The sequence below is a fragment of the Pyrgilauda ruficollis genome, unplaced genomic scaffold, assembly GCF_017590135.1.
Source record: "Pyrgilauda ruficollis isolate IOZ18807 unplaced genomic scaffold, ASM1759013v1 scaffold79, whole genome shotgun sequence".
NCBI lineage: Eukaryota > Metazoa > Chordata > Aves > Passeriformes > Passeridae > Pyrgilauda > Pyrgilauda ruficollis.
The window spans coordinates 4,724,664-4,748,033 of record NW_024529821.1 but is presented as its reverse complement, the minus strand read 5'-3'; the positions used below and the strand labels follow the sequence as shown (position 1 = coordinate 4,748,033).

General features: G+C 59.2%; 3 protein-coding genes across 5 annotated transcripts; 1 reads left to right on the top strand and 2 right to left on the bottom strand.

Annotated features, from left to right (window-relative positions):
• Window positions 1-2,922: 2,922 nt before the first annotated feature.
• On the top strand, window positions 2,923-14,449 carry PFKL (phosphofructokinase, liver type). Of its 3 annotated transcripts, XM_041486806.1 has the most exons (22): window positions 2,923-3,738; window positions 8,873-8,946; window positions 9,041-9,118; window positions 9,204-9,393; window positions 9,541-9,706; window positions 9,791-9,835; window positions 9,920-10,028; window positions 10,341-10,436; window positions 10,516-10,608; window positions 10,876-11,001; window positions 11,089-11,153; window positions 11,330-11,393; window positions 11,480-11,626; window positions 11,723-11,793; window positions 11,880-11,967; window positions 12,088-12,240; window positions 12,378-12,542; window positions 12,703-12,764; window positions 13,069-13,180; window positions 13,269-13,368; window positions 13,484-13,589; window positions 13,672-14,449. In XM_041486806.1, exons 1-22 carry the CDS (start codon window positions 3,648-3,650, stop codon window positions 13,817-13,819), a joined length of 2,349 nt encoding a protein of 782 aa, XP_041342740.1. In that variant the 5' UTR covers window positions 2,923-3,647; the 3' UTR covers window positions 13,820-14,449. The 3 variants fall into 3 exon arrangements, with proteins under 3 accessions (XP_041342740.1, XP_041342737.1, XP_041342738.1); XM_041486804.1 differs by lacking the exon at window positions 2,923-3,738 and having other exon boundaries at window positions 8,854-8,946; XM_041486803.1 differs by lacking the exon at window positions 2,923-3,738 and having other exon boundaries at window positions 8,853-8,946; window positions 11,880-12,240.
• PROCR (protein C receptor) lies at window positions 5,145-7,562 on the bottom strand. The gene is made up of 4 exons (XM_041486808.1): window positions 7,421-7,562; window positions 7,077-7,313; window positions 5,963-6,229; window positions 5,145-5,882 (listed from the first exon to the last, which is right to left on the bottom strand). Exons 1-4 carry the CDS (start codon window positions 7,476-7,478, stop codon window positions 5,770-5,772), a joined length of 675 nt encoding a protein of 224 aa, XP_041342742.1. The 5' UTR covers window positions 7,479-7,562; the 3' UTR covers window positions 5,145-5,769.
• A 3,292-nt stretch (window positions 14,450-17,741) lies between the features above and the next one.
• CFAP410 (cilia and flagella associated protein 410) lies at window positions 17,742-23,360 on the bottom strand. The gene is made up of 7 exons (XM_041487103.1): window positions 23,236-23,360; window positions 22,758-22,776; window positions 22,120-22,166; window positions 21,186-21,415; window positions 20,307-20,478; window positions 19,839-19,929; window positions 17,742-18,672 (listed from the first exon to the last, which is right to left on the bottom strand). The coding sequence occupies exons 1-7, from the start codon at window positions 23,310-23,312 to the stop codon at window positions 18,547-18,549; spliced, it is 762 nt and encodes a 253-aa protein (XP_041343037.1). The 5' UTR covers window positions 23,313-23,360; the 3' UTR covers window positions 17,742-18,546.
• Window positions 23,361-23,370: the final 10 nt, after the last annotated feature.

The following is a 23,370-nucleotide window of genomic DNA, read 5'->3' as shown; positions in this document are numbered from 1 at the left end:
TAAACCTCTCTTGGAGCAACTTGAGGCTGTTTCCCTTTGTCCTGTTGCTGGTTCCCTGGGAGAAGAGCCCAATGCCACCTGGCTCTACACTCCTTCCAGTTCCTTCAGGGATCTTGGGGGCTGTAAAGTGGGATCCTTCCAGCTTCTCCCTACCCCATTCCCTATTTGGGAAGTGGATAGGCTCTGGTTTGCCTACAGGGAAGTGTCTCCTGGGGAGCAGCAGATAGAGCCTCAGGGTGGTTTTGTTTTCAGTTTATTCCCTCTTTTCCTTCCTTGGGAGCAGGAAGCAGCTCGAGGTGGGCACAGCCCCTGTGTCCATGCTGCCCTTGGTCCAGCAGGTCCCACCCACCCCTGCAGCTCCAGTGGGAGTGACGCAGGGGAAGCAGCAGCCCCGGGAAGATTTCCTGTTGGATCCTGTGTACATTTGCCTTGGCAGAGCACAGCAGGGGCTTGGGGAGCAGCTGAGACAAACCTGCAATGCCAAACCCTTGGTCTCTGCTTCTCCTCAGAATCCGTAAGGATACAGTGGTAACCCCAGCTGAGGCTGCTTCCTCTGCCCACAATGCCCACTCTTTTCCAGGTGCTGCCTCTGCTCCCCTCTTAGTTCAAATTTCTAGGAAACCTCAGATTTCAAAGAAATTCCTTCTCGTATCCCAGTGCATAGGGCTGTTTCCTGTTATTCCAGCCACTTGCAACCCTGCTCACCTGTAGTAATAAATCCAAAAAGCCAGGATTTCACCCCTAAGCTCCATTGTGTAACCTCTCCTACCTGCACCCCCAGCAGCAGCCACGGGGTTTATTTTGGGCCTGAGTCCTTGTTCCCACTGCTGCTTTCCTTTCCCTGCTAATTCCTTTCCTTCCTGTGGTTTGTTTTTATTGCATTGTGGGGCCAGACTCTTTGGAGAACACAACAATGGCTGCAGAGCCCCGGCTTGCACACCAGCAGGGAGAAAGACAGGAAAAAAAGCCCCAAATTCCAACCAAAAAACCCTCTGCTTCCTTCCACCCTTCCCCCCCTGCTGTGGGCTGTGCTTGGAGCCAGCTTCCAACGCCTTTCCCACCTCCAGACAAAGCTTCCAGAGCTTCCATGATTCTGCCCAGCAGCAACAGCAGTGCTTGCTCAGACGTTCTCAGTGGTTTTGGTCCTGGCCCACTCACAGGGTGCTTGTTTTAGGATCATGGAATATTTGTCCTTCAAGGATTGGGGGTGTGGAGGGTGCTGGGTGTCCATGGCATTTTCTGTCCCCTTCTCCTGTGACATGGAGCTGGTGGGAGTGAGTCATGGCAGACATGGACTCCTTTATCCATAGAAATGCTTCCCACGAGGTTTAGGTGTTCACATCTTGGTCTGGCAGCAAACAAGGATCCTGACTGAATCTCCAGGGTGGGAATTCTGTAATGCACAGCTTGAATTTCCAGTCCTTTCTAAGCAATGCCATTCCCAAACTGGAACAAATAAACACAAATTTCCTGGGCCTCTTTTAACCTAAATCCTTGGAATGGTGAGGATTCAGATGGAGGCATGTAGTTCAATTCTTCTAGGAAAACACTTGTCCTTGGAATGCACTCCCAGAAGTCCATGCTGCTTTGGGAAGGCCTGGCTGAAACAGGGTCTTGGTTTATTCCTGAAGGGAATGGCTTTCAGCACCTCCAGGGGCTGTGTGTGTTCTTTCAGAGCCTCACCACAGGCTGGCTTTTAGATGTCATCGCCTCCATCAGCTGTGTTCCCACCCTTTGGCTGGATCCCTCCCATCCCAGGGGAGGGGAAGGAGCAGATGGGATGAGGATTCCATAGCAGGTTGATGATGGGAGGGAATACAGGACTCATATCCATCAAGCCCTGCAGCCTTGCTCGTGTCTTCTGTCCCTCCACGGCGTGGGCTGGCTGCACCTAGAGCCACATTCCCCATCCCAGCCTGGATGGTGAAGTTTTGGGACTGCTCCAAGGAGTTTCAGCCCTTAGTGTGGGGGTCTTGGGAGGAGGGCTTTCCTCCCAATGGCTTCATTCACACCAAAGGCTGCTCCCAACTCTGGGAAGTGGGTGAAAGTGTTCCCAAACAGCCACTTTTCCAGGGAAACGTCTCTGAAGGCGCAGTGCAAGCAAGCTTGGGTTTTTCCAAAGAAAAATCTTGTTTTTTCATGTCTCTATCTCCCTCTGAACCTTTCTGCTCCAGGGCTGGGCAGAAGGAAGAAGGGAGAAGGGACTGTTGCCAGGAGAAGTTTGCTCGCTTTGGAGTGGGAACCTCCAGCTGGAATGGGAAGGTGAAGCAATGATTTTTTGCTGGAATCCTGACTGTGATTCCCAGCCAGGAGTCCCCATCCTTGCTGGCCTGCATTGCAGGAGCAGGAGCTGGTGGAGCAGCCTGGCTTGCTCCGGAGCAGTCCCCAGGGAGAGGGCAGCCCTCCGGGGCAGGGCAGAGGTGTGGGATGGGTGGTACCCGCTGCCTTCATCCCGCCTGCCACGGATCCCTGCTCCTGGCCAGCAGCCAGCTCTCTCCTCCCGTTTCCTCGGGCTGACCTGGGAGGTGAGCAGGAGGGAAGAGGGCAGCGCTGGGCACCGATCACCCTGCGAGGAGGGAGTGGCCAGCACGGCCCTTCCCTGTGCTGAGAGGCTTCTCCAGGGAGCTGCTCGTTTCCAGGTGGGAGCAGGAGGCTGCTAGGAGCAGATCCCCTCATCCCCAGTGCAGCCTCTGGTGTTAACAAGCGTGTCCCAAAGTCAGGAATTAAAACATCTGTGGCTGTGACACTGTGACCTTTGGGAATTTGGAAGGATGGGGTTTGTTTAGTCCTGAAAAGCCACAATGACACCAGTGCAGGCTCCGAATGCGTAAGAGGTGTTTACAGGGATAATCCCACTTCCTTCCAGATGGATCCCATCAGCCCCACTTTTTTCCCCCCTCCCACCCCAGCAGGCACCAGAGCCCATCACTGGTTTTGGCACAGCAGCTTCCACAGGACACGGATGGAGATACCAACCTTGCAGAGGGAGCTGATGTCCAAAAGGAAACAGGGTGACCTGCCCATCCCATCCAAGTTCCCCATGGGATGGGTGAAGGAAAGAGCTGGTGCACATGGACATTGCCTCACTGGAACAAGTGAGGATCGTTTGTTGGATCAAGGCTAGGGCATCTTATCTGAGCCCTTATCCAAGACAGCGGCAGCGGAGCGGGCTGATGAAACCACACGTGGAAAACAAAGCCTTGCCTGGCAATCCCTGCAGATAACAGAGATGGGTCACTCTGGGAGCTGGTTAAAGCTGCCAGAAACTTCCATGAGGGTTCATTCATCCTCCTGCAGAACCCAAAAGTCCTCCAAGGAGAAAATTGAAACCACCCCTCACTGATGGATTACGCACTGGCGCCTGTCCCGAGCTGTGATCAGGGAGGAAGAGCAACCAAATTCGGGAAAGGATGAGCCGTGCATGTGGCTGCCGTGTTGGAGTGGTGGTGGAACAGGAGCCCAGCTCCCAGTTCTGAGACAGCTGGGCTACTGTCCCCCAGCTGTCACACCCAGCCAGGCCTCAGTGGCCCCACCATGAGGCGCTTGAGGGTTTTGGGGAGAGGAAGAGAAATTCTGGGGCTACGATGTGTTGGAGGTGGATGCTGCCACCATAACTCCTCTGCTGCTGGCCACCAGGTCGGACACTGATGTCACGGCCAGGGAGATCCCTCAGGATGGAGGTGCCAGGTTTGGGTGCGTTGCCCATGGACACCAATGGAGATGAGGCTGTTCCTCAGGGTTCTGCACTTTGGGGGGATCCCCCCTGCCCAGTCCCTTGTGGAAATGCAAGAGCAGCAGCAGAGTCAGCTCCGTTCTGGAGCATTCTCCAGACACACACAGGGAGCTCGGGGGCAGGAAAAAGGCTTTTCCAGAGATGCATGAAGTGGACAAGCTCAGACTAGCTCATCTGTCCAAAAGATGACACATTTCTGGAGCAAAAAGCAAAGCAAGCTCTGCTGTTCCAGGCCTCCCCCGCAGTGCTTGTCACCTGGGTCTGTCAGTTCTGGGTGCCATCCCTGCTCCATCACAGCCATGGGCATCCCACAGCATCCACACTCAGCCATCCCAGCCAGAGCAAGGAGCTGCAGTCCACAGAGAGGGGATTGAGATCAGGAATCACTCCAAGTCTTGGGACATCTGCAGGTAGCAGAGATGCCCTGAGTCTGGAAGTCAAAGCAGAGCTGGGAATGCAGTGGTTTCTCCCAGCTGGAAGGATTGAATCCCTTTGCAGACAGCAGATGCAGCACGTGTGACCTTGGGCACTGCCCCGGTGTCCCTGGATGCTGGCGGCAGGGACATGGAGCGCTCGGCCCACAGCACAGCTCCTGCCAAGGGCGCTGCTCCAAGGGCCGAGCGATGACGTTCCCGTGCCTCAGCCGTGTTGTTTTGGATTCTCCGGCCTCTCGGAGCCCGCCAAGGGTGGGGAGCGCCCCAGCCCCTGCCCCAGGAGCCTGGGGGAGGTGGGGGCCAGGGTGATGAGATGTGGGCTTTGGAGACCTCCTCCTCCATCCCTCCATGAGGACAACCACTAAGATCATCTTCGCATCCCTTCTGTCCCTCATCTCTTTTCCCATCTTCCCTCATCCCACCCTGTCTTGCTCACGGGGTGTTTAGAAAAGAAGGAGCTGGAAGCTAATCCAGGAAAGCCTGTGCTGTCCCCAGCCAGCTCCTGGCTCCCTTCCTGCAGCCAGAGCAGTGGAGATGCACAAGAGAGCTTAAAATCCCATTTTGGGTGAAAGGGAAACACGGCCAAGAGTTTCTTATCCATGCAACCAAAGTTTAAACAGTCAGAGTGCAGGTTTTAGCTCGGATTTGGGTTGCGGAAAAGGAAAACTGTCCCCTCACAGCTGTGTGTACTTGACCTCAGCATCTCAGACCAAGAGAGAAAATGAAAAACGTTGAGAAAATTACTTAATTGAGTCAAACCAAAGCGGGGAGAGGGTTGAAATGAGCTTAGGAGGTGCAACACCCTCCTGCAAACACCATCGGTCTCTTTCCAGAGACTGGAAAACTCAGCACACAACCCACGGTCTGGCACAGGGGCTGGCAATGACAACGAGCCCACCCAGCACCAGCAGCTGTGGCCAGGATGGATCCACAGCCCCACATGGTGCTGCCAAGGGGAACAAGAGCAGCCGAAGGTGTGGTGGGAGCTGAGGGATGGTTTTATTACTCAAGGTGTGACATCCTCGCTCCATCCCCACTGGAACAGGGATGAATGAGGGTTTAACAACATCCTTTTAACCACTCCATGGCTGTTTCTCCTGCTGCTTTCCCCACGCCTCTCCCCCCCATTTTTCCATGGATGCCCAGTGTTTCTGTGTGGAGTGTCAGTGCATTGCCTGGTGTGAGGACCGTCCACAGGGCTGGGGGCTGCTGGAGGCGTCAGTCCAGCTGGGACAGGACTGGGAAGCCACCAGTGTCCTTGGGGAGCAAAGCCTGTGGCACTGGGGACACGCATCCCTTGTGAGGGATGGGCTCAGTCCCTGCCTCCACGGAGGGATGATGGATCCATCCTCTGTCTCCATGCAGAGGTGATGGAACCAGCCTCTGTCTCCATGCAGAGATGATGGAACCAGCCCCTGCCTCCCCAGGATGATGATGGATCCACAGAGAGTTGCTGGATCTTTGGGAAGATGATGGATCCATCCCTGACTCCACAGGGAGATGATGGGTCTGTCCCCTCCCTCCACGGGGTGGTGATGGCTGACGGGGAGATGCCAGCTCCGTCCCCTGTGTCCATGGGGTGACATGGGACAGCTGCCCATGCTAGCAGCTCCCTCCCGTGCACAGGAAGATGCCCAGGGCCATGCCCAGCAGGCTGAGGCTTCCCAGGACCAGCCCCAGTACCAGCGGAGTGCGCGATCGGCTGCTGACCTTTCCTGCAAGAGGCGAGAGGGATGGAAGTGACAACTGGGCCACGCCACCACATCCCTGTCCCCAACCCCGGCCCCACACAGACCTGTCCTGGCGCTCTGAACCTCCAGGATGCTGACACAGGTGGTGTTGAGGAAATACTGCAGGTCCCGGGTGGTTATGGGGTATTTCATCAGCTGTTGCTGGGCGAAGGCGGCCACAGGGAGCTCGCCGGGCCAGCGGCACTCCCAGGTGGCGCTGGGGACGTGGAAGCTGAGGAATGCCGTCCTGTTGAGGGTCACCTCATAGAAGCTCTGGGCTGTGCCGTTGGGGTAGAGGCGGCAGCCGAGGTGGCAGCACAGGTGATGGGTGACTGCGGGGACAGAGGGGACAGGGTCACCACGCTCCCACCCTGAGCACCCCATGGCCCTCACCGGCAGCAAACTGGGCACTGAGTTCACACAGCTCAGCACCACCCAAGCCACCCACAGCTTTGCTTCCCCTTGGTTTGAGCATGGCAGTGGCTTTTCCAGCGGCTGGGACTATTTTCCCTCCCTTATCTCCACGCAACAGAGCTCTGGTTCTACAGAGAGGGAGGTTTTGGGCACAGAGCTGCTTGTGGCTCTGGCGGATGGAGCGAGGCACCGGGACAGGGACACCAGGAGGGAGAGGGCGGGTCATGCCAGAGACTCTGCGGTGACACTGGGCTCCCCAAGGGTACAGGAGTGTGGGGCTGCAGCAAAACCGGTTTGGGGGTAACCAAGGAAAGGAAAGGAAAGCACACCCCAGGCAGGAGCAGCAAAGGCAGCAGGGCTTGTGGGGCAGAGCGAGCTGGAGCACAAAACCATCACCAGCAGCGTCCCTCAGCTCCCACAAGCTGCGGGATGCAGGCAGGGTGCCAGTGGGATACAGCTGGGATGCAGGCATAGCACAGGCAGGCAGCAGACAGGGCTCCTACACCTCACCACCCCACAGGCTGCAGCCCCCAGCCCTTTTCATGAGGAGCAACAGGTTGAGCATCGTCCTGTTCCCAGGGTGTGCTCCGGGTAAGAAATTCCCGGCTCCACAGAAGGGCTCCCTTTGCTCACAGAGAGGTTTTGCACATTGCCGTGTCCTCATCCCTTTGCCCATCTGTCCCTGCAGAGCCACCCCCGTGCCTGGCAGCGCAGAAGAGGCTCCCCTCCCGGGGCACCCACCCCTGTCCCCCGGGTACCACTCACAATCGGTGGGTCTCTCCTTGTTGAAGAGCATCACCAGCTGCCTGAAGTTCTGCAGGTAGGTGATCACCTCGTTCTGCCGCCGGGCCCAGGCGTCCGGAGGCTCCAGCGGGAGCACCTGGGTGACATTATTCCCTTCCAGGAGATGGCTGAGCTGCCCATTCAGACTGGCGTTCCCCCGGAACATGGAATAGCCCTTGTAGACGCGGGTCAGCTGGAGCATGGTGAAGGCGAGCGGAGCTGCGGGAGACGTGGGACATCAGCCACCTCCCCGTCACCCGCCGTGAGCCCCGTGTGTCCCCACGCCAACCCCGGTGTTCCCAGGCACCGCCGTGTCCCTGCCTTACCCGCCTGCTCCGCTGCGCAGCCCAGGACCCCGCCGAGCAGCAGCAGCAGCCGCAGCATCGTGGGGACGGGCACCGCGCTGGGGACGCGCTGCTGGCCCCGGGGCTGGCCCGGCTCGGAGCTCAGCCCGGCACCGCGCTGGGGACGTGCACCCATCAGGATCCCATTCCCTGGAGGGTGCAGGGTCCCATGGGGTTCCCCCTACTCGAAGGGACACCTCAGGGTCACCTGTAGGATCCCATCCCCTGTGGAGAGGGCATCCTTGGAAGGTGCAGGGTCCCATGGGGTTCCCCCCGCTCGAAGGGACACCTCAGAGTCACCTGTAGGATCCCATCCCCTGTGGAGAGGGCATCCAGCAACAGGACTCTGCTTCCTGGAAAGGGGTGACACTCTGGGTAGGTGACACTCTGGGCAGTGGGGATGAGAAATCAATGGCAGGGCCAAACCTCCATACACCTAAAAGTCCACTGGGTTGGTCTGGCAGGCCTTGCCCTTGGTGCAGCCGTGCTGGCTGTCCCGGGTCACCTCCTGTCCTCTCCGTGCCTCAGCAGAGCTTCCAGGTCTATCCCAGGATCCTCCCGAGCACAGAGGGGAGGCTGACAGGCCGTAGCTCCGCGTCCCAGGCTCCTCCTTTCCACCCTTTTTGAAGATGAGAACAAGGACTCCGGTTTTTTTCATCACCTGGGGCCTGACCGGACATCCAGGACCTTCCAAATATCCTGGAGAGCGGCTGGGCAGCTCCCTCAGCCGATTCCTTCAGGACTCAGGGACGCACCTCCGGCACGATGGCGCGGTCGGGGACGGCGGGGCATGTCCCCACTGCCCGGCACCATGTCGCGACACAGGGAGACGTGTCAAGCCGTCTGTCGCTCCGTGGCGGCGGGCTGGGCGTGTCCCCTGGGCCGGGGCGTGTCCCGGGGCGTGTCGCCGGTCCGTGCGTGTCCCGGGGCGTGTCCCGGGGCCGCCGCGTCCCCGCGTGTCCGTGCCCGCGACCGCGACCGCCCGGGGCCGGAGTGCGCGGCCCGCGCTCCTCCCGGGCGGGCGGATGGGGACCCCCTCCCGTGTGCCCCCCGCCCGCGCCGCTTCCCCGTCCCCGTCACCCTCGGGCCGTCGCCGTGGGAGGGCAGGGGTCCCACGGGGGGAGCCCCACGGAGGGGGTGTGCCCGTCCCTGTCCCCATCCCCGTCCCCCCCGGGATAAGCAACTCGCTCCCTGCAGTTTCTCGTCCGCGGGCCCGGCTGTGCGCTGAGTTTCCCCGGTCTCAGCCCACGTGGCTCCCCGCCCACTCAAGGGGACGCCTCAGGGTCACCCATCGGATCCTATTCCCTGTGGGGTGCAGGGTCCCATGGGGTTCCCCCCACTCGAAGGGACACCTGAGGGTCACCTGTAGGATCCCATCCCCTGGGGGGCACAGGATCCCGCGGGAATGCTCCAGCTCACGTATCACCTTTTCAGGCATGAACGCCGCTGTCCGCGCTGTCACCCGCATGGGGATATACGTGGGAGCCAAGGTCTTCCTCATCTATGAGGTTGGGGTTCCCCCCCTGCTCCCCGTCATGGCTGGGGGGATCCACCCCCCCTGTGCCGGGGTACCTTTCACCTCCACCCTCTGCTTCTCCACAGGGCTACGAGGGGCTGGTGGAGGGGGGTGACAACATCAAACAAGCCAACTGGCTCAGCGTCTCCAACATCATCCAGCTGGTGAGGGTCACCGCGGGGCCACGGGACTCCAGATCGCAGCCCCCCAAACGTGTGTGACAAGCCACGTGTCCCGTTCTGTCCCCAGGGCGGGACGGTGATCGGCAGTGCCCGCTGCAAGGCCTTCACCACGCGGGCGGGCCGGCTCCGGGCCGCCCGCAACCTGGTGGAGCACGGCATCACCAACCTGTGCGTGATCGGCGGCGACGGCAGCCTCACCGGCGCTGACATCTTCCGCTCCGAGTGGGCTGGGCTGCTGGAGGAGCTGGTCCGAGATGGTGGGTGAGCCCCTCCCAGCCTCTTTGGGGTGGTGACCCGGAGGGTCACCCCGGTGCTGTGACCCCAAGGAGGCCTGGGCACCAGCCCATGATGGTGGGGACGTGAGTGCCCTGAAATAACCGGTGTGGTGGCCGTGACCCCCGCAGGGCAGATCAGCGAGGAGGTGGCGAAGAAGAATTGCCACCTGAACATCGTGGGCCTGGTGGGCTCCATCGACAACGACTTCTGTGGCACCGACATGACCATCGGCACCGACTCGGCGCTGCACCGCATCATGGAGGTCGTCGACGCCATCACCACCACGGCACAGAGGTGAGGGGACGGGGACCAGGAGGCTGCAGCGCCCCGGCCATTGCATCCACCCACCTCCTTCTCTTCCCACCCGTGTCCTTGCAGCCACCAGAGGACATTCGTGCTGGAGGTGATGGGTCGCCACTGCGGGTAAGCCCTCATGGGTGGGGAAGCCATTGGTGGGATGGAATGCCACATTTCAGGGCCAGTGCTGCCACCACTGTGTCCCCCCAGGTACCTGGCACTGGTGTCCGGCCTGGCCTCGGGCGCTGACTGGCTCTTCATCCCTGAATCCCCTCCGGAGGATGGCTGGGAGGACCTCATGTGCGAGAGGCTCGGGGAGGTGAGGGGGGTTCCTGCCATCCCATCCCATGCCCTGTTCCCCCCACAGGGGCCTGGGCTGAGTCCTGCAGCTGTGCCCAGCCCCTGGGAAGCTTCGGGAGGTGCCACCATTGTCCCTGTGAACCAGGGCACTCAGCCGAGCGCAAATCCAGCCCTCGCGTGCCAGGGGCAGCGCTGGCTTGGGGGCTCAGCTGCCCGTGACCTGAGCCACCCCCGGGGCAGCACAGAGGGTGGGAAGGGGAGGGCGCTCACACAGGGCCCACGGTGAGTTTTGGCTGAGCCGTGGTGTCCGTTTGTCCTCCCCTTGTGGCAGACACGCAGCCGGGGCTCGCGGCTCAACATCATCATCATCGCCGAGGGCGCCATCGACCGCAGCGGCAAACCCATCACCTCCAACTACGTGAAGGACGTAAGGGACTGCCCCGGCACCACCCTGGCACCCACGGACACCGGCGGGTCCCCAGCGTGATGTCCCCTCTTCCCCACAGCTGGTAGTGCAACGCCTGGGCTTCGACACGCGGGTCACCGTCCTCGGCCACGTGCAGCGCGGAGGGACCCCGTCCGCCTTTGACCGTGTGCTGGTAGGTCCAGGGAGGGCACAGAGAGGGGAAACCCACTCCTGCCATCCCTCTGCCAGTGGGAAGGGGTGAGACTCAGATGGGCTCAGCCCTGCTCTGCCATTTCTCCTCGTTTACTCCAAATTTCATGGTTTTTTAAATAAAACCATCAGCTTTCCAGCAGTGAATCAGCAGCCACATGGTTTCCAAGCCACATGGGAGCATCCCTGAGCATCCCACCCAGCTGGCAGTGGTGGCCCCAGTGTCACAGGTGCCCCTGTCCCTTTGCAGAGCAGCAAGATGGGGATGGAGGCGGTGATGGCGCTGCTGGAGGCCACGCCAGACACCCCGGCCTGCGTGGTCAGCCACTCCGGGAACCAGTCGGTGCGGCTGCCGCTCATGGAGTGTGTCCAGGTGGTGAGTACCGGGGAAGTTGGGTGGGAGTCTCACTCCCTTCCCTGTGAACGTGGGTGTTATGGTGCTGCATCTTTCTCCCTGCTCAAGACAAAGGATGTGCAGAAGGCCATGGATGAGAAGAGGTTTGATGAGGCTATCCAGCTCCGTGGAAGGTGAGGAGCAGGGACCAGGACCGGGGGAGACATCCCTCTTGGACAGGGGCTTCTCCTTGTGGGGAAGCTGTTGGCTCTTGCAGCAGAAGGGTGTCCCCAGTCACACCCCAGGGGCACTGGGGAAACTGCCCCTTCTCCCAGACGTGCCCTGGGGACACATCACCGTGTCCTTGCAGGAGCTTTGAGAACAACTGGAACATCTACAAGCTGCTGGCGCACCAGAAGCCAGCTCAGGAGAAGGTGAGGGGTGATGGGGAGCAGCAGGGTACACCATCCCTGCTCTGGGGACACGTGGGGATGTGCTGTTCCCATCCCTGTTCCCGCAGAGCCCCTTTAGCATGGCCATTCTGAACGTGGGAGCGCCGGCCGCCGGCATGAACGCTGCCGTGCGCTCGGCCGTGCGCATCGGCATCTGCCAGGGACACACCATCTACGTGGTGAACGACGGCTTCGAGGGCCTGGCCAAGGGGCAGGTAAGGGGGACCCTGAGCCTGGGATGTCCTGGAGGGTGGGGTTGGGCTTGGGGGAGGGGGCTCTTCCCACCTCTAACCTGTTGCTGGTGCCCGCAGGTCCGCGAGGTGGGCTGGCATGACGTGGCAGGATGGCTGGGCCGCGGTGGCTCCATGCTGGGCACCAAGCGGTGAGTGCAGCCCAGGGGACAGGGACATAGGGAAAAGGTGTCCCCACCATCCTCACCCCACTGTCTGCCGCCCTTCTCCACCACAGGACGCTGCCCAAGACCTGCATGGAGAAGATCGTGGAGAACGTGCGCAAATTCAACATCCAGGGGCTGCTGGTCATTGGGGGCTTTGAGGTGCGGCGGAATCCTTGGTTCAGTGCGGGCTGGGGTGGCTCTGGGCATCCCAGAGGAGTCTTTCTGGGGTGTGGATCTGGCTGCAGGGCCAGCATTTCCCAACCCCTTGGCTGCTTGCAGGCGTACGAGGGGGTGCTGCAGCTGGTGGAGGCACGCGGGCAGTACGAGGAGCTGTGCATCGTCATGTGCGTCATCCCCGCCACCATCAGCAACAACGTGCCCGGCACCGACTTCAGCCTGGGCTCCGACACGGCCGTCAACGCTGCCATGGAGGTGAGGGACACGGGCAGGGACAGCTCATGGGGCCGCCGTGCTCCACTGCCTTCCATCACGGCCTGGAGTGGCCAATGTCCCGTGCTGGGAAGCAAAGGTGGCTTTTCCCTGGTGTGACCTCGCCTTCTTTGGCACAGAGCTGCGACCGCATCAAGCAGTCGGCCTCGGGCACCAAGCGCCGCGTGTTCATTGTGGAGACCATGGGGGGCTACTGCGGGTACCTGTCCACGGTCACCGGCATCGCCGTGGGCGCCGACGCTGCCTACGTCTACGAAGATCCCTTCACCATCCACGACTTAAAGGTGAGCAGCAGGAGCGGTTCTCTGGCTAAAATGAGAAGGAAAATCGGGGAAGGGAGGGCTCCCGAGCAGGGCAGGAGCTGGAGGACATGGCCCTGCTGGATTGATGTCAGGACAGGATGGCTGTGGAATGGCTGCCGGCATCTGGGTGTTCATCTTGCAGGCCAACGTGGAGCACTTGACTGACAAAATGAAGACAGATATCCAGAGAGGGCTGGTGCTGCGGTGAGTTGGGGGTCCTTGGGGACAATTACTGCAAACCCCAGCCCTGTGGCAGGGAGCAAGGCTGGAGCTGAACCCTTCCCATGGCCAGAGAGGGGTCCTGGGCATGGTGAGGTTTGGCACTTGGCCCTGGGGACACTGGATGCCTCCGCTGCCATCCCCATCCCAGCCCCAGGGTCCTCCTGGGGGCACAGACTGAGACTCTGGGCCTCAGGAGAACAAAAAAGTGTTATGGGAAACAAAGGGGGACCCCCTGGGCATGCCAGGGGAAGGAGCAGCCCCCCAAGCCCTTCCCTCTGCTCCCCAGCAATGAGAAGTGCCATGAGCACTACACCACCGAGTTCCTCTACAACCTTTACTCCTCTGAGGGCAAAGGCATCTTCGACTGCAGGATCAATGTCCTGGGCCACCTCCAGCAGGTACAGAGGTACAGGGGACAGGGTGACCTGGGCCCTGCTGGCCCTGAGAGCTGGGCAAGGCCTGACATCCCCATTTCTTTGTCCCCAGGGGGGAGCCCCAACCCCCTTTGACCGAAACTATGGGACCAAGCTGGGAGTGAAGGCGGTGCTGTGGATGTCAGAGAAGCTGCAGCAAGTCTACAGCAAGGGTGAGCCGAGGGCTGGGGATCCCACGGCGGGTGGGGAAGGCTGGTGGCTGCTGCTCCAGGCTTCCAGGCTTGGCCCCCAGTGAGGTGGCCAAGGTCAGCAGTGTCCCCCTCCCAGGACGTGTGTTTGCCAACTCTGGAGACACTGCCTGTGTGATCGGGCTGCGGAAGAAGGTGGTGGCCTTCAGCCCTGTGACGGAGCTCAAGAAAGTCACGGATTTTGAGTAAGTCCTCATGCCCCAGCGGTTCACCGGCTCCCGGGGGAACCTTCCTGGGCTGTCTGCTCTAGACCTGTGTCCCCTGCAGGCACAGGCTGCCCCAGGAGCAGTGGTGGCTGAACCTACGGCTGATGCTGAAGATGCTTGCCAACTACCAGATCAGCCTCACCGAGTACATCTCGGGGCAGATGGAGCACGTCACCCGTCGCACCCTCAGCATCGAGAAGGGCTTCTAGTCCCACCAGCCCGGCCCATAGCCCCCGCCGTGTCCTCTCTGTGCCCACATGCTGCTGGGGGAGCACTGTGTCCCCTCTGTTCTCAGTAGCCCTGTAGCTTTGCCATCGACCCCTTACAGCAGGCAGAGCCTGGTGCTGTGTCCCAGAACGGCACAATCCTGCCCCGAATCACTGCTGCGGGTTCTGGTCCCTGTGCGGATGCAGAAGAGTTGCTTGAGCCCAGCCGCACAGCCCAGACCTTTAATCTTCCCTTAATAGTTTATTATTATTTAATGATGGGGTATTTTGAGTCCTTATTTAGCGGCTTGACCGCCTGAGCCAGCTGCTGCTGCTTGTAGTCGCCTGCCCCACGTGCGGGAGGGGAGTGAGGAGGATGCAGAGCCATCCCGGAATGGGTCCGAGCAGTTCCCAGGGGCTTTGGGTGCCCCTGTGGAGCTCCATCCCCCGTGGGGGTCTCGAGGGCTGAGCACGGGGGTCCTGGCGAGCCCCTGTCCCCTTGCATGACGCTTGGCTGCGACCGTCACCGCGTGGCTGTGGGCACCGTGTCTGTCACCTCACTGCTGCTCTGTGATCCTGCACCGCCCGCGGCGCTGCTCCTCTCCTCTAGAGATAAAACCTGCTGGAGCCAAACCTGCCTCCTGGAGTGATCATTGTGGGGGGATGGATGGCAGGACTGGGGCAGGGTGGGGGCAATAGCAAAGCTGATGGTTTTCCCAAGCTGGGTTAATGCTGGGCCAAGACGTTCCCTGGTTTTGTGCATCCTCAGAGCCTGGGAGAGTGGGACCACAGGCGGCTTCTCCCCCCTGTCCAAGTCATGGTGGGTGCAAGGTCAGCATCGTTTTGCAATTGCTTCACGATTCCAGAGAAAAATCACTATGTTCCCACCTCCAGAGGAACCACACAAGGGCTTTAGGGTGGTGCTGTGCTTGTTTGTGAGGCAGTTTCTCAGAGCACCGGCCAAGTGTGCCGGCCTGGCCGAGCTCCGCGCGCTCGGGCTGCGCCAGACGGTCACAGGGAGTCCCTTTCCCAGGCCACTTCCCTCCTGGGGCTGCTGGCTGACGGCTCCAGCCTGCGGCACAGCATCAGTATGCATCACAGTCTTTGGGGTCAAGCATGCCGTTACTTTGTCCTCCCCATGGACTTGTCCCCAACTGAAAGTTCCCCCTGACTTGCCCCCTGCCTTTCTCTGATGGAGTGACTCCCTCAGTGGGCAAGGGAAAGGTCATGGATGACATTTATCCTGATTTCTATGCAGCCTGGACACAATCCCACCCAACATCCTTCTCTCTGCATTGGAGAGAGCTGGATTCCATGGATGGACTGTCAGATGGATAAGGGATTGGCTGGATGGTCACTTCCAGGGGGTCAGTGGCTCAGAGTGGCCGTCAGTGACCAGTGGTGTCCCAGGGTCTGTACTGGACCAGTGGTATTTAAGATCTGTATCACTGCACAGAGGGTTCGGGGCACCCTCAGCAGGTGTGCAGGTGACACCAGGCTGAGGGTGCAGTGACACTCCTGAAGGACGGGGCCATCCCGAGGGCCCTGGAGAAGCTCCAGAAGGGACCCATGGGAATCTCATGAGGTTTAACACCACCAGGTGCTGGTGCTGCCCCTGGGTCAGGGCAACCCCCGGGATCAGTCCAGGCTGGGGATGAGCAGAGGGAGCAGCCCTGGAGAAGGACCTGGGGGTGCAGGTGGTGAGGGCTGGCCATGCCCCATCCCAGGACCCCCCTGCCCTGGGCTGATCCCCAGCAGGGTGGGCAGCAGGGAAGGATTGGGATTCTGCCCCTCTGCCCTGCTCAGGTGAGACCCCAGCTGCAGAGCTGCCCCAGCCCTGGGGCCCAGCACAGGAAGGAGCTGGAGCTGCTGGAGAGAGTCCAGAGGAGGCACCAGGGTGAGCAGAGGGATGGAGCAGCTCTGCTGGGAGGAAAGGCTGGCACAGCTGGGATTGTTCACCTGGAGAGGAGAAGCTGTGGGGTGACCTCACTGTCAGTACCTGAAGGAGCCAACAAGGAAGCTGGAGGACTTTGGACACGCCAAGGGGAAATGGCTTCCCACTGCCGCAGGGTTAGATGGGATATTGGGAAGAAATTCTTCCCTGTGAGGCTGGGGAGGCCCTGGCACAGTTGCCCAGAGAAGCTGTGGCTGCCCCTGGATCCCTGGAAGTGTCCAAGGCCAAGTTAGACAAAGCTTGGAGCCACCTGGGCTTGTGAAAGGTGTCCCTACCCCAAAACCATTCCATGATTTCAGTGCTTTTCCCCTAACTGAACATATTTTAGGCTCTGGAGGAAGATGGTAACTTTTGTCTCCTCCCTGGACCCATAAGTGGCAGACCTTGCTGATGGAGGCAGCATTGCCTGACTGCTTTGGAATGACTATCTGCTTTGGAGACCCCCGGCAGACCTGGCATCTCCTGGAGCTCCTTTTCCTGGGTTGGAAGTGGGCTCTTCCACTCTCCCATGTGCCACTCCACTTTTGGGGAGTCCCAGCCCACTCCTTCCATCCCTCCCTCAGCCATGGACCTCACACCTGCCTCACCACCAGCCTCTCAGAGTCTCTGAGGGTGGTTTGAAGGGAAGTGGCTCAGTACAGCTGCTGGCATTTTCCAGAGCTGGAATCATCTGAATTCACCGCTCGATATTCCCGGCTGAGGCAGGGCAGGGTGATAGCAGGTCATGTGGAAAATCTGTCGGCAGCACTGCCCTGCAGCAAACAGGTTTAGGGTGTGAATGGGGACAGGGGTGCCCCCAGGCTCAGACCAGCTGCATGTTGAGGGACAAGAGTCACTGCAGCCCCCACACCTCATTTCCATCTAAAAAAATACCTGGAGGGCCAAATTCCTGGGAGAAAACTGAGAGGCATAGCCACTGAATTCCAAGGATGAGCAGGAGGGGCGTGACTGTGCTCCCAGACTTCCCAGCACATCCAGCCCACCCTGAAAAGAGGGCAGAGCAAGCCTCCAGAATCATCCTACAGGGGAAGGCAGGCTGCCAGGGCCCTGGAGGGGCTGAGCTCCCGCTGGGGTTTGCTGGGATGCTGCAAGGAGCAGTTGGGAGCCCCGAGGGCAGCACCAGCACCAGCCAAGGATGACAAGCACAGCACGTAGGCAGCAAATAGCCCAACTTCTCCAGGAATTGTGTCAGTGTGGCCTCAAGGGCACAGTGATTGCTCCATCCGCCCCATGAGTCCTGATGGACACTTCCTTTGATCCCTTGCATCCCAGAGAAGATGGGGGTCCAGCTCACCCAAACAACTCCCTTGTTCCTTGACATGGACAGGCCAGGGCCTGGGAGAAGACTTGCACTCAGCAGGGTGAGTCTCCCAGGCCCTGGATGCCAAAGAAAGTCTGGGACATCATAAATCACACAACTGCAGCTGGGTTTAACGCAAAAGGCAAGAACAAAGGTCTTTCGAGGAGTTAAAGGCATCAGCAAATCTCCCCCTGAGTGTTGAGGGTCAAACTGTGTCTGCTCCCACCAAGGTCAGGCAAACAAGCTTGTGGACACAGGGCTGTCACCATCCCCGAGGAGCATTCCTTCCTGGTAGCACAGCCTGGACACTGCACAAACAGAGACAGGGGGCCATGGAAAGGCCACGTCACCAGTGCGGCACTGGGAGACATGGAGAGTTCATGTCCTATATCTCAGGGCCATCATCCTGCCCAGGTGGCTCTGCACTGAGCTCTCCTCAGCACCTCTTTTGCTCCCTGCCTTTGCTGTGGTTGCAAGAAGGTTGCAAGACAGCCCAGTGGCCGTGCAGAGCAGTGCTGGGAGCAGGCTCACCGTTCCAGAGGCGCAGTGAAGCGGGAAGGCACGGGGCTCCCAGCCTTCCTCCCGCTCACAATGCACTCCCTGAACCAGAGGTAATGGAGCAGTGCCCCCAGCCAGGCCTTTGCTGAACTCCAGCCACCACTTACACGGCCTTGAAGGATAATTTGGTTTATTTGGTATGTCATAACAGTTTAGTTTGTACTTGACAGCTCTATAAAACTTGGTAAATGCAGTTTTATCAGTTAAAGAGCAACACCCACCCCTGATGCCTGTGCAAACCAGGCAGAATGCTCAGGGCCTTTTAACTGGGATGTTTCTTTAAGCTGCTCGAATGCCTGCAGGGAATGTTGGGGTGAGAGGACAGCTGAGCATTCAGGATGTGGGAGTCATTCCTGGTTCACCTAGGCTGCTCTGAGCTTTCCTTTGGGCTGCCTGACCAGCAGGCACTGCGTGCGCCAGGAAGGACCTGAGGAAGTCAGCCAGGAGCTGGAAAATAAATTAACAACGGGACATTGACCTTCACCACCTGCACCAGACAGGTCCTGGTGACCATCTCAGGCAACGTCTCCCTGTCAGACTCCACCAAACCAGATTTCTGTGGCACAAACTGCCCTCAGAGGTGCTGTGCACCCCCAGGCTGGCTGAGGGGTGGAGCCCCTCCCAGCCATCAGCAGGCTCTGCTCCCCCTCGGATCACACAGCACCTCTGGCTGCAGCCCTGCTCCCTTCTGCTTTGCTCATTTGCCTGCAGCTCCCACCAAGAGCCCCAGCCACCCAGGGTACAGTGTCAGAGCCTGCTGCACAAGCAGGAAATCTCCAGAGAAGCAGCATCCCATCCCATGCCCTCGCAGGGGAAGCAGAGCGAGGAGCACGGAGGCTTTGGCTGCAGCCAGGGGTGTGGGCAGGACAGTGTCACGGGGCTGGGGCTCCAGGGAGGTTGGAAGGGGGATGGGCATTGTCACTCCTCCTGCAGCTCCTTCTTCTGGAAGGCCTGGAGCCTCCTCGCCACCGTCTGCTGGATGATCTCCAGCCCCTCTGCGTCCAGTTCCTTCATGAGAAGCAGGATGGCATTCAGGACATTGTTCTGTCGGGATAAAGCACACACTGCTTTGTACCAGCCAGTCAAGACAAGGACACTCGATTTTCCCTGCTCTTTCTAGGAACTCCTTCCACCACCACCACCACCACCACCGGCAGCAGTTTGGAACAGCCACCTGCAGCCACGGGACCAGGACTAACAACCAAGGCCTCGGGGCAAACACAGGCGGAGGCGCATGTGGCACGTGACGAGGCTGGAATGCAGGACAAACCCATCCTGCGCCCAGCCCTGTGCCGGCTGCCCACAGCCTCTGGCTGCCGGCCACGCTCCAGCCTGGCTTCTGTCAGGAAAAGCACTTTCAGGAGCGGCTGCCCTCGCTCTCCAGCATGTGTAGGATGGGAAAGGACAGGAGGCCCCTGCTCTGAGGAATGAGGAGAGCTGGTGCTCTCTGCAAAGGACTCTTGAAGGTCCCCAGCCCTGCCACCACCACAGGACCACTGCCAACAGCAGGCCGTGGCTCTGTCAAATCATGTCCTGAAGAACTCCAGGGAGAGATTCCACAGCCTAAATAGCTGTCCTTCTAGGGAGAATCTTTTGCCCAACATCCAACCTGAGCATCTTCAGCTACAATGGGGGACCACTTCTCCCCTCTTTAAAGGTCAGAGCTTGTGGTGCTGCTCTAGGCAGCTATGGCAGTGTGGGTTACATCTTGCTCTGCTGATTGATGCAACGGCACCGAGTCCAGCACTCTGCAATTCCCAGCTGAACCACCAAAATTCAGGTTCATCCAAGGCTACATGATGGAGGGGGCTAAGGAACCCTTTAAGCTTCTTGTTCAGCAGTCACTTTCCAAGGTTTGACCCTCCTCTTGCTAAAGAAACACATTCTAATGTCCAGTCTGAACCTCCCCTGGCACAGCTTTGAACCATTCCCGTGTCTCCTACCACTGGATCCCAAGTAGAAGAGCTCAGCACCCTCTCCCCACATCTCCACCTCAGGAAGCTGCACAGGGGCATGAGGTCACCCCTTGGCCTCCTTCTCTCCAAATCAAACAAACCCAGAGCCCTTAGCTGCTCCTGGACATTTCTTCCATCCCCGGCATCAGCTCTGTTCCCCTCCTCTGGGGACATCCAAGGTTCTTCACGACCTTCAACGCTGGAGCTCAGCCCCACATACAAGGAAAAGCAATTTGGTCTTCAAAAGATACTCACTCTCTTCTTGCAGCTGCAATCTGTCTCTTGAGGGGAAAAGGAGTATTTATCCCTGGGAACAGGCTTCATATCAAGCTCCTCCTGAGTTTTGCTAAAAAACAGGGAGGAAAAGCAAAAGTTATTATGACCAGGTGGGAGAACCTTCCTCAGCCAGGCCAATCCTTCCTCATCACGGGCAACCATGCAAGGATTATCTAGCTGGAGGACCCCAGGGAATGGACTGAAGCTCCCTGATCAGAGAGGATCCACCCCTGCCTGCACATGCAGCTGATGAGCTCAAGTCACCCCCCACAGCAGAGCCTGTTTGGCAGACACAGAAGCAGCCCCACTGAAGGAGCACAGCTCCACTGCAGCAACCACAACAATGGGAACCTGCACCGGCTGCGAGCCTGGCCCCTGGAACGTCAGGCTCCAAGCCTGGCCCCTGGAATGTCAGCCCAGAAATGCTGGCAGCTGCCCAGCCCTCACTTGGTCTCCTCCAGGCTGCAGCTGAGCAGCTCGCTGTCGGGCTCGGTGGTGGATCCGGCGGCGCTGGATGCGGTGGACTCGGACCAGCCGTTCTCCACGCTGCTGCGGGCCGGTGGGGCCGTGATCTCCACGCCATCCACCAGGGCCTGCGACAGCTCCTCCTCTGTCACAGCTGCAAAGGCCACAACAAATGCCTGTTGCTATGAACTGCAGCAGCCCAAGGGGATGGCATTTCTAGCAGGGCAGGCTCTGCTGCTGCAGAGCAGTTCCCAAGGGGTTCGGTCCAAAAATTGTCTGGCATTTTGCTCTCACCCTTCTCCTGCAGTGAAACCTGTGCAGGAGAATGCTGGAAGCAATAACCAGCCTCCTAAAGTGAGAAGGGTATCAGAGAAGGATGCAAACATGCTTTACTATTTCTTGTCTCTAGAGAAGGCTCCAAAAGCAACCAAATTTCTGCTACTGGATGGAAAAAAAAAACCACAGAAGCTTTTCTACAGCAGCAGATCCAGTTATAGAACCTTTGTCTGGCCACAGAAAAGAGAGAGCTCTAAAAACCACTAATTAGTGGTACTGTCCAAGCTATAATGAGGCACTCGGTCCTGCTACTGTAGGGAAGGGATAGGGAAAGGATAGGCAAAGGAAAAGGGAAGGGAAAAGGGGATAGGGGAGGGAAAAGGGGATAGGGGATAGGGGAGGGAGGAAGAGAAACAGAAAGGGAAAAGACAAAGAGAGAAAACAGCTTAGAAGCACTGGATCTAACTCAACCCCTAACACCTCCCGACTCTAGGAAAACTCAAAGGACGCCCTTGAGAAGAGCCAACATGCCCCCGTTTCCCAGGAGGCGCTGGCAGGGGCTGTTTGCAGGTGACCATAGCCCACCCTGGTTGTCGAGCTTCTGCAGGCTGGGCAGGTTGCGCAGCACGGTCATGCGGTAGCGGTGCGGGTCGGGCCCGCAGCAGGGGTTCTCCGCCAGCCACAGCACCCGCAGCCGCGGCAGCGTCTTCAGGTAGAACAGCTCATCCAGGCTCCTGATGTTGTTCCTCCTCAGGTAGAGCTCGCTCAGGTTCTGGCACCGGTGCAGCGGCTCGAGGTCCGAGATGCCGTTCACGCTGCGGAGACACGGTCAGAGCTCATCCTGCCCTCGCTGCCCCATCCAGGGGGGAGCACAGCACTTCCCAGTCCCCTTTCCTGCAACAGCCTCACCCCAGCATGGCACTGAAAGGGGCGTTCAGCCCATGGCTTGTGGCATTTCATCTCTGTCAGCAGAGGGAAGAATTGAAAGAGCTGTCGCTCCACCCTGCTGAGAATGACAAAGAGCCTCTTCTTCCCCCAAACCTGCCCCCTTTTCTGTAGCAGCTCCTCAGACCCACTCAAGGGGAACCCATGTAAGATTCCCAAGTTAAAAGGCTCAAATTTGCAGAGCATTGGCTCCATGGGGTCCCCAGGACAAGTGAAAGTTGAGCATATTATGGAAAGGGAACGCTCTGAGAGATCCACAAAATATTTCAACAAGTATTTTAGAAACAGGCCACATAGAGAGGCTGACAAGATCCCTGTTGAAACTATGGAATAGAATTAATTTCAGGAACAACAGTCTTAAGGGGTTTCATCACTTGTCAAGTCAGAGAATATTTTCTCAAGAGCACAGGGAGTAGTGCAGAGGAGCTGCTGAGGAATAACCATTTGTGTATCTCTGCTGCTTGAGAAATGGGGCACGAAGAGCCAGGCAGCTCACACAGTAACATGGGAAGAACCCATCCCCAGGAAAAGGTGATTTCCTTGGCCTCTCCAAAGCTGGCAAACTGGCATTCACCTGAACGTGATCACCTCGATGTTGGGCAAATCCCGGCATATGGATATCTAGGCAGGAAGAGACAGAAACAACAAGTTGGCACTCGTGGGGGAAAATATAAATAAACCCAATTGAAATCACAAAAAGCACCATCAGGAATCTGAGTTTGCTTCAGTCTAACCCGAGCTTAACAACACCAGAGATTTTCTGACACAGCGAGTGCAGCGTCAGCAGCTCCTCCAGCCTCTGCTCAGCAGTGGAAGTGCAGATACCAGCCAGTGTCACATTGTTCTTCTGCTCCAGCAACTCTGCAGCCTCCACACGCAAGAAACGCTCCCTCCCACCCCTGCCAGCCCTCCCCTAGCGACAGAACCTCATCCAAAATCACCACAGAGGTAGGACTCAGGGTCCTGCTCTCCGAGGCTCCATGCTGGGCCTTGGAGAGAAATTTTCCAATGTGGAAACAACAGCAATCACTTTTTTTTTTTTTTTTTTTTTTTATGGTGTGAGATGCTAATCAACCCTGAAAAGCCCTGCAGCTCACAGGCACCAGGCCAGCCTGGAGCCAGGCTCTCCCCAGTGCCCTGCCAACCCCATGGCCTCCATGGTGTCCCCGCTGCAGCTGTGGGCCCAGGCTCCTCTGGTCCTCCAGTACTTACATCCGTCAGGTGGCTGCCCCTGCGAGAGGAGAGAGGGGTCAGGGAGAGCACAGCAGGGCTCAGCCTCCCCCTGCACCCCCCACAGCCGGGTTCACACCCCAGTCCCCAGCCTGGCCCCACCAAACTGCTCAGCGGAGCCTGCCATGGGCCTTGTTGTGCCTCCCCTTCCCCAGCCCTGCCTGTTCTCCCTCACCCAGCCCTACCTGACCCACTCACCCAGTGCCGCCCTCCCATCCCTGTCTGACACCCAGCTCCCTCCCTCCATCCTTGTCCCCCCTCCCCATCTCTGCCCGTGTCCCCCTCTCCATCCCTGCCTGTCCCCTCCCATCCTGGCCTGCCCCCCCTCATCCATCCCTGCCCGTTCCCTCTCCTGATCCCAGCCTGAGCCTGCAGCCCCAGGCCTGCCTGTCCCCCCTCCATCCCTGCCTGTCCCCCTCAACCCCTGTCCCCCGGCCCGTCCCTGCTGTCCCCCGCCCACCAGCAGTTGAGGCGGCGGACGCCGTCGAGCGCGGCGGCCTTGGCCTGTGCCAGCACGGCCGCCCGGCTCAGCCTCATGCCGGGCCGGGCCGGGCCGCGCCGCGGCTGCAGGGGCGGCACCGCCGGGCTCAGGCCC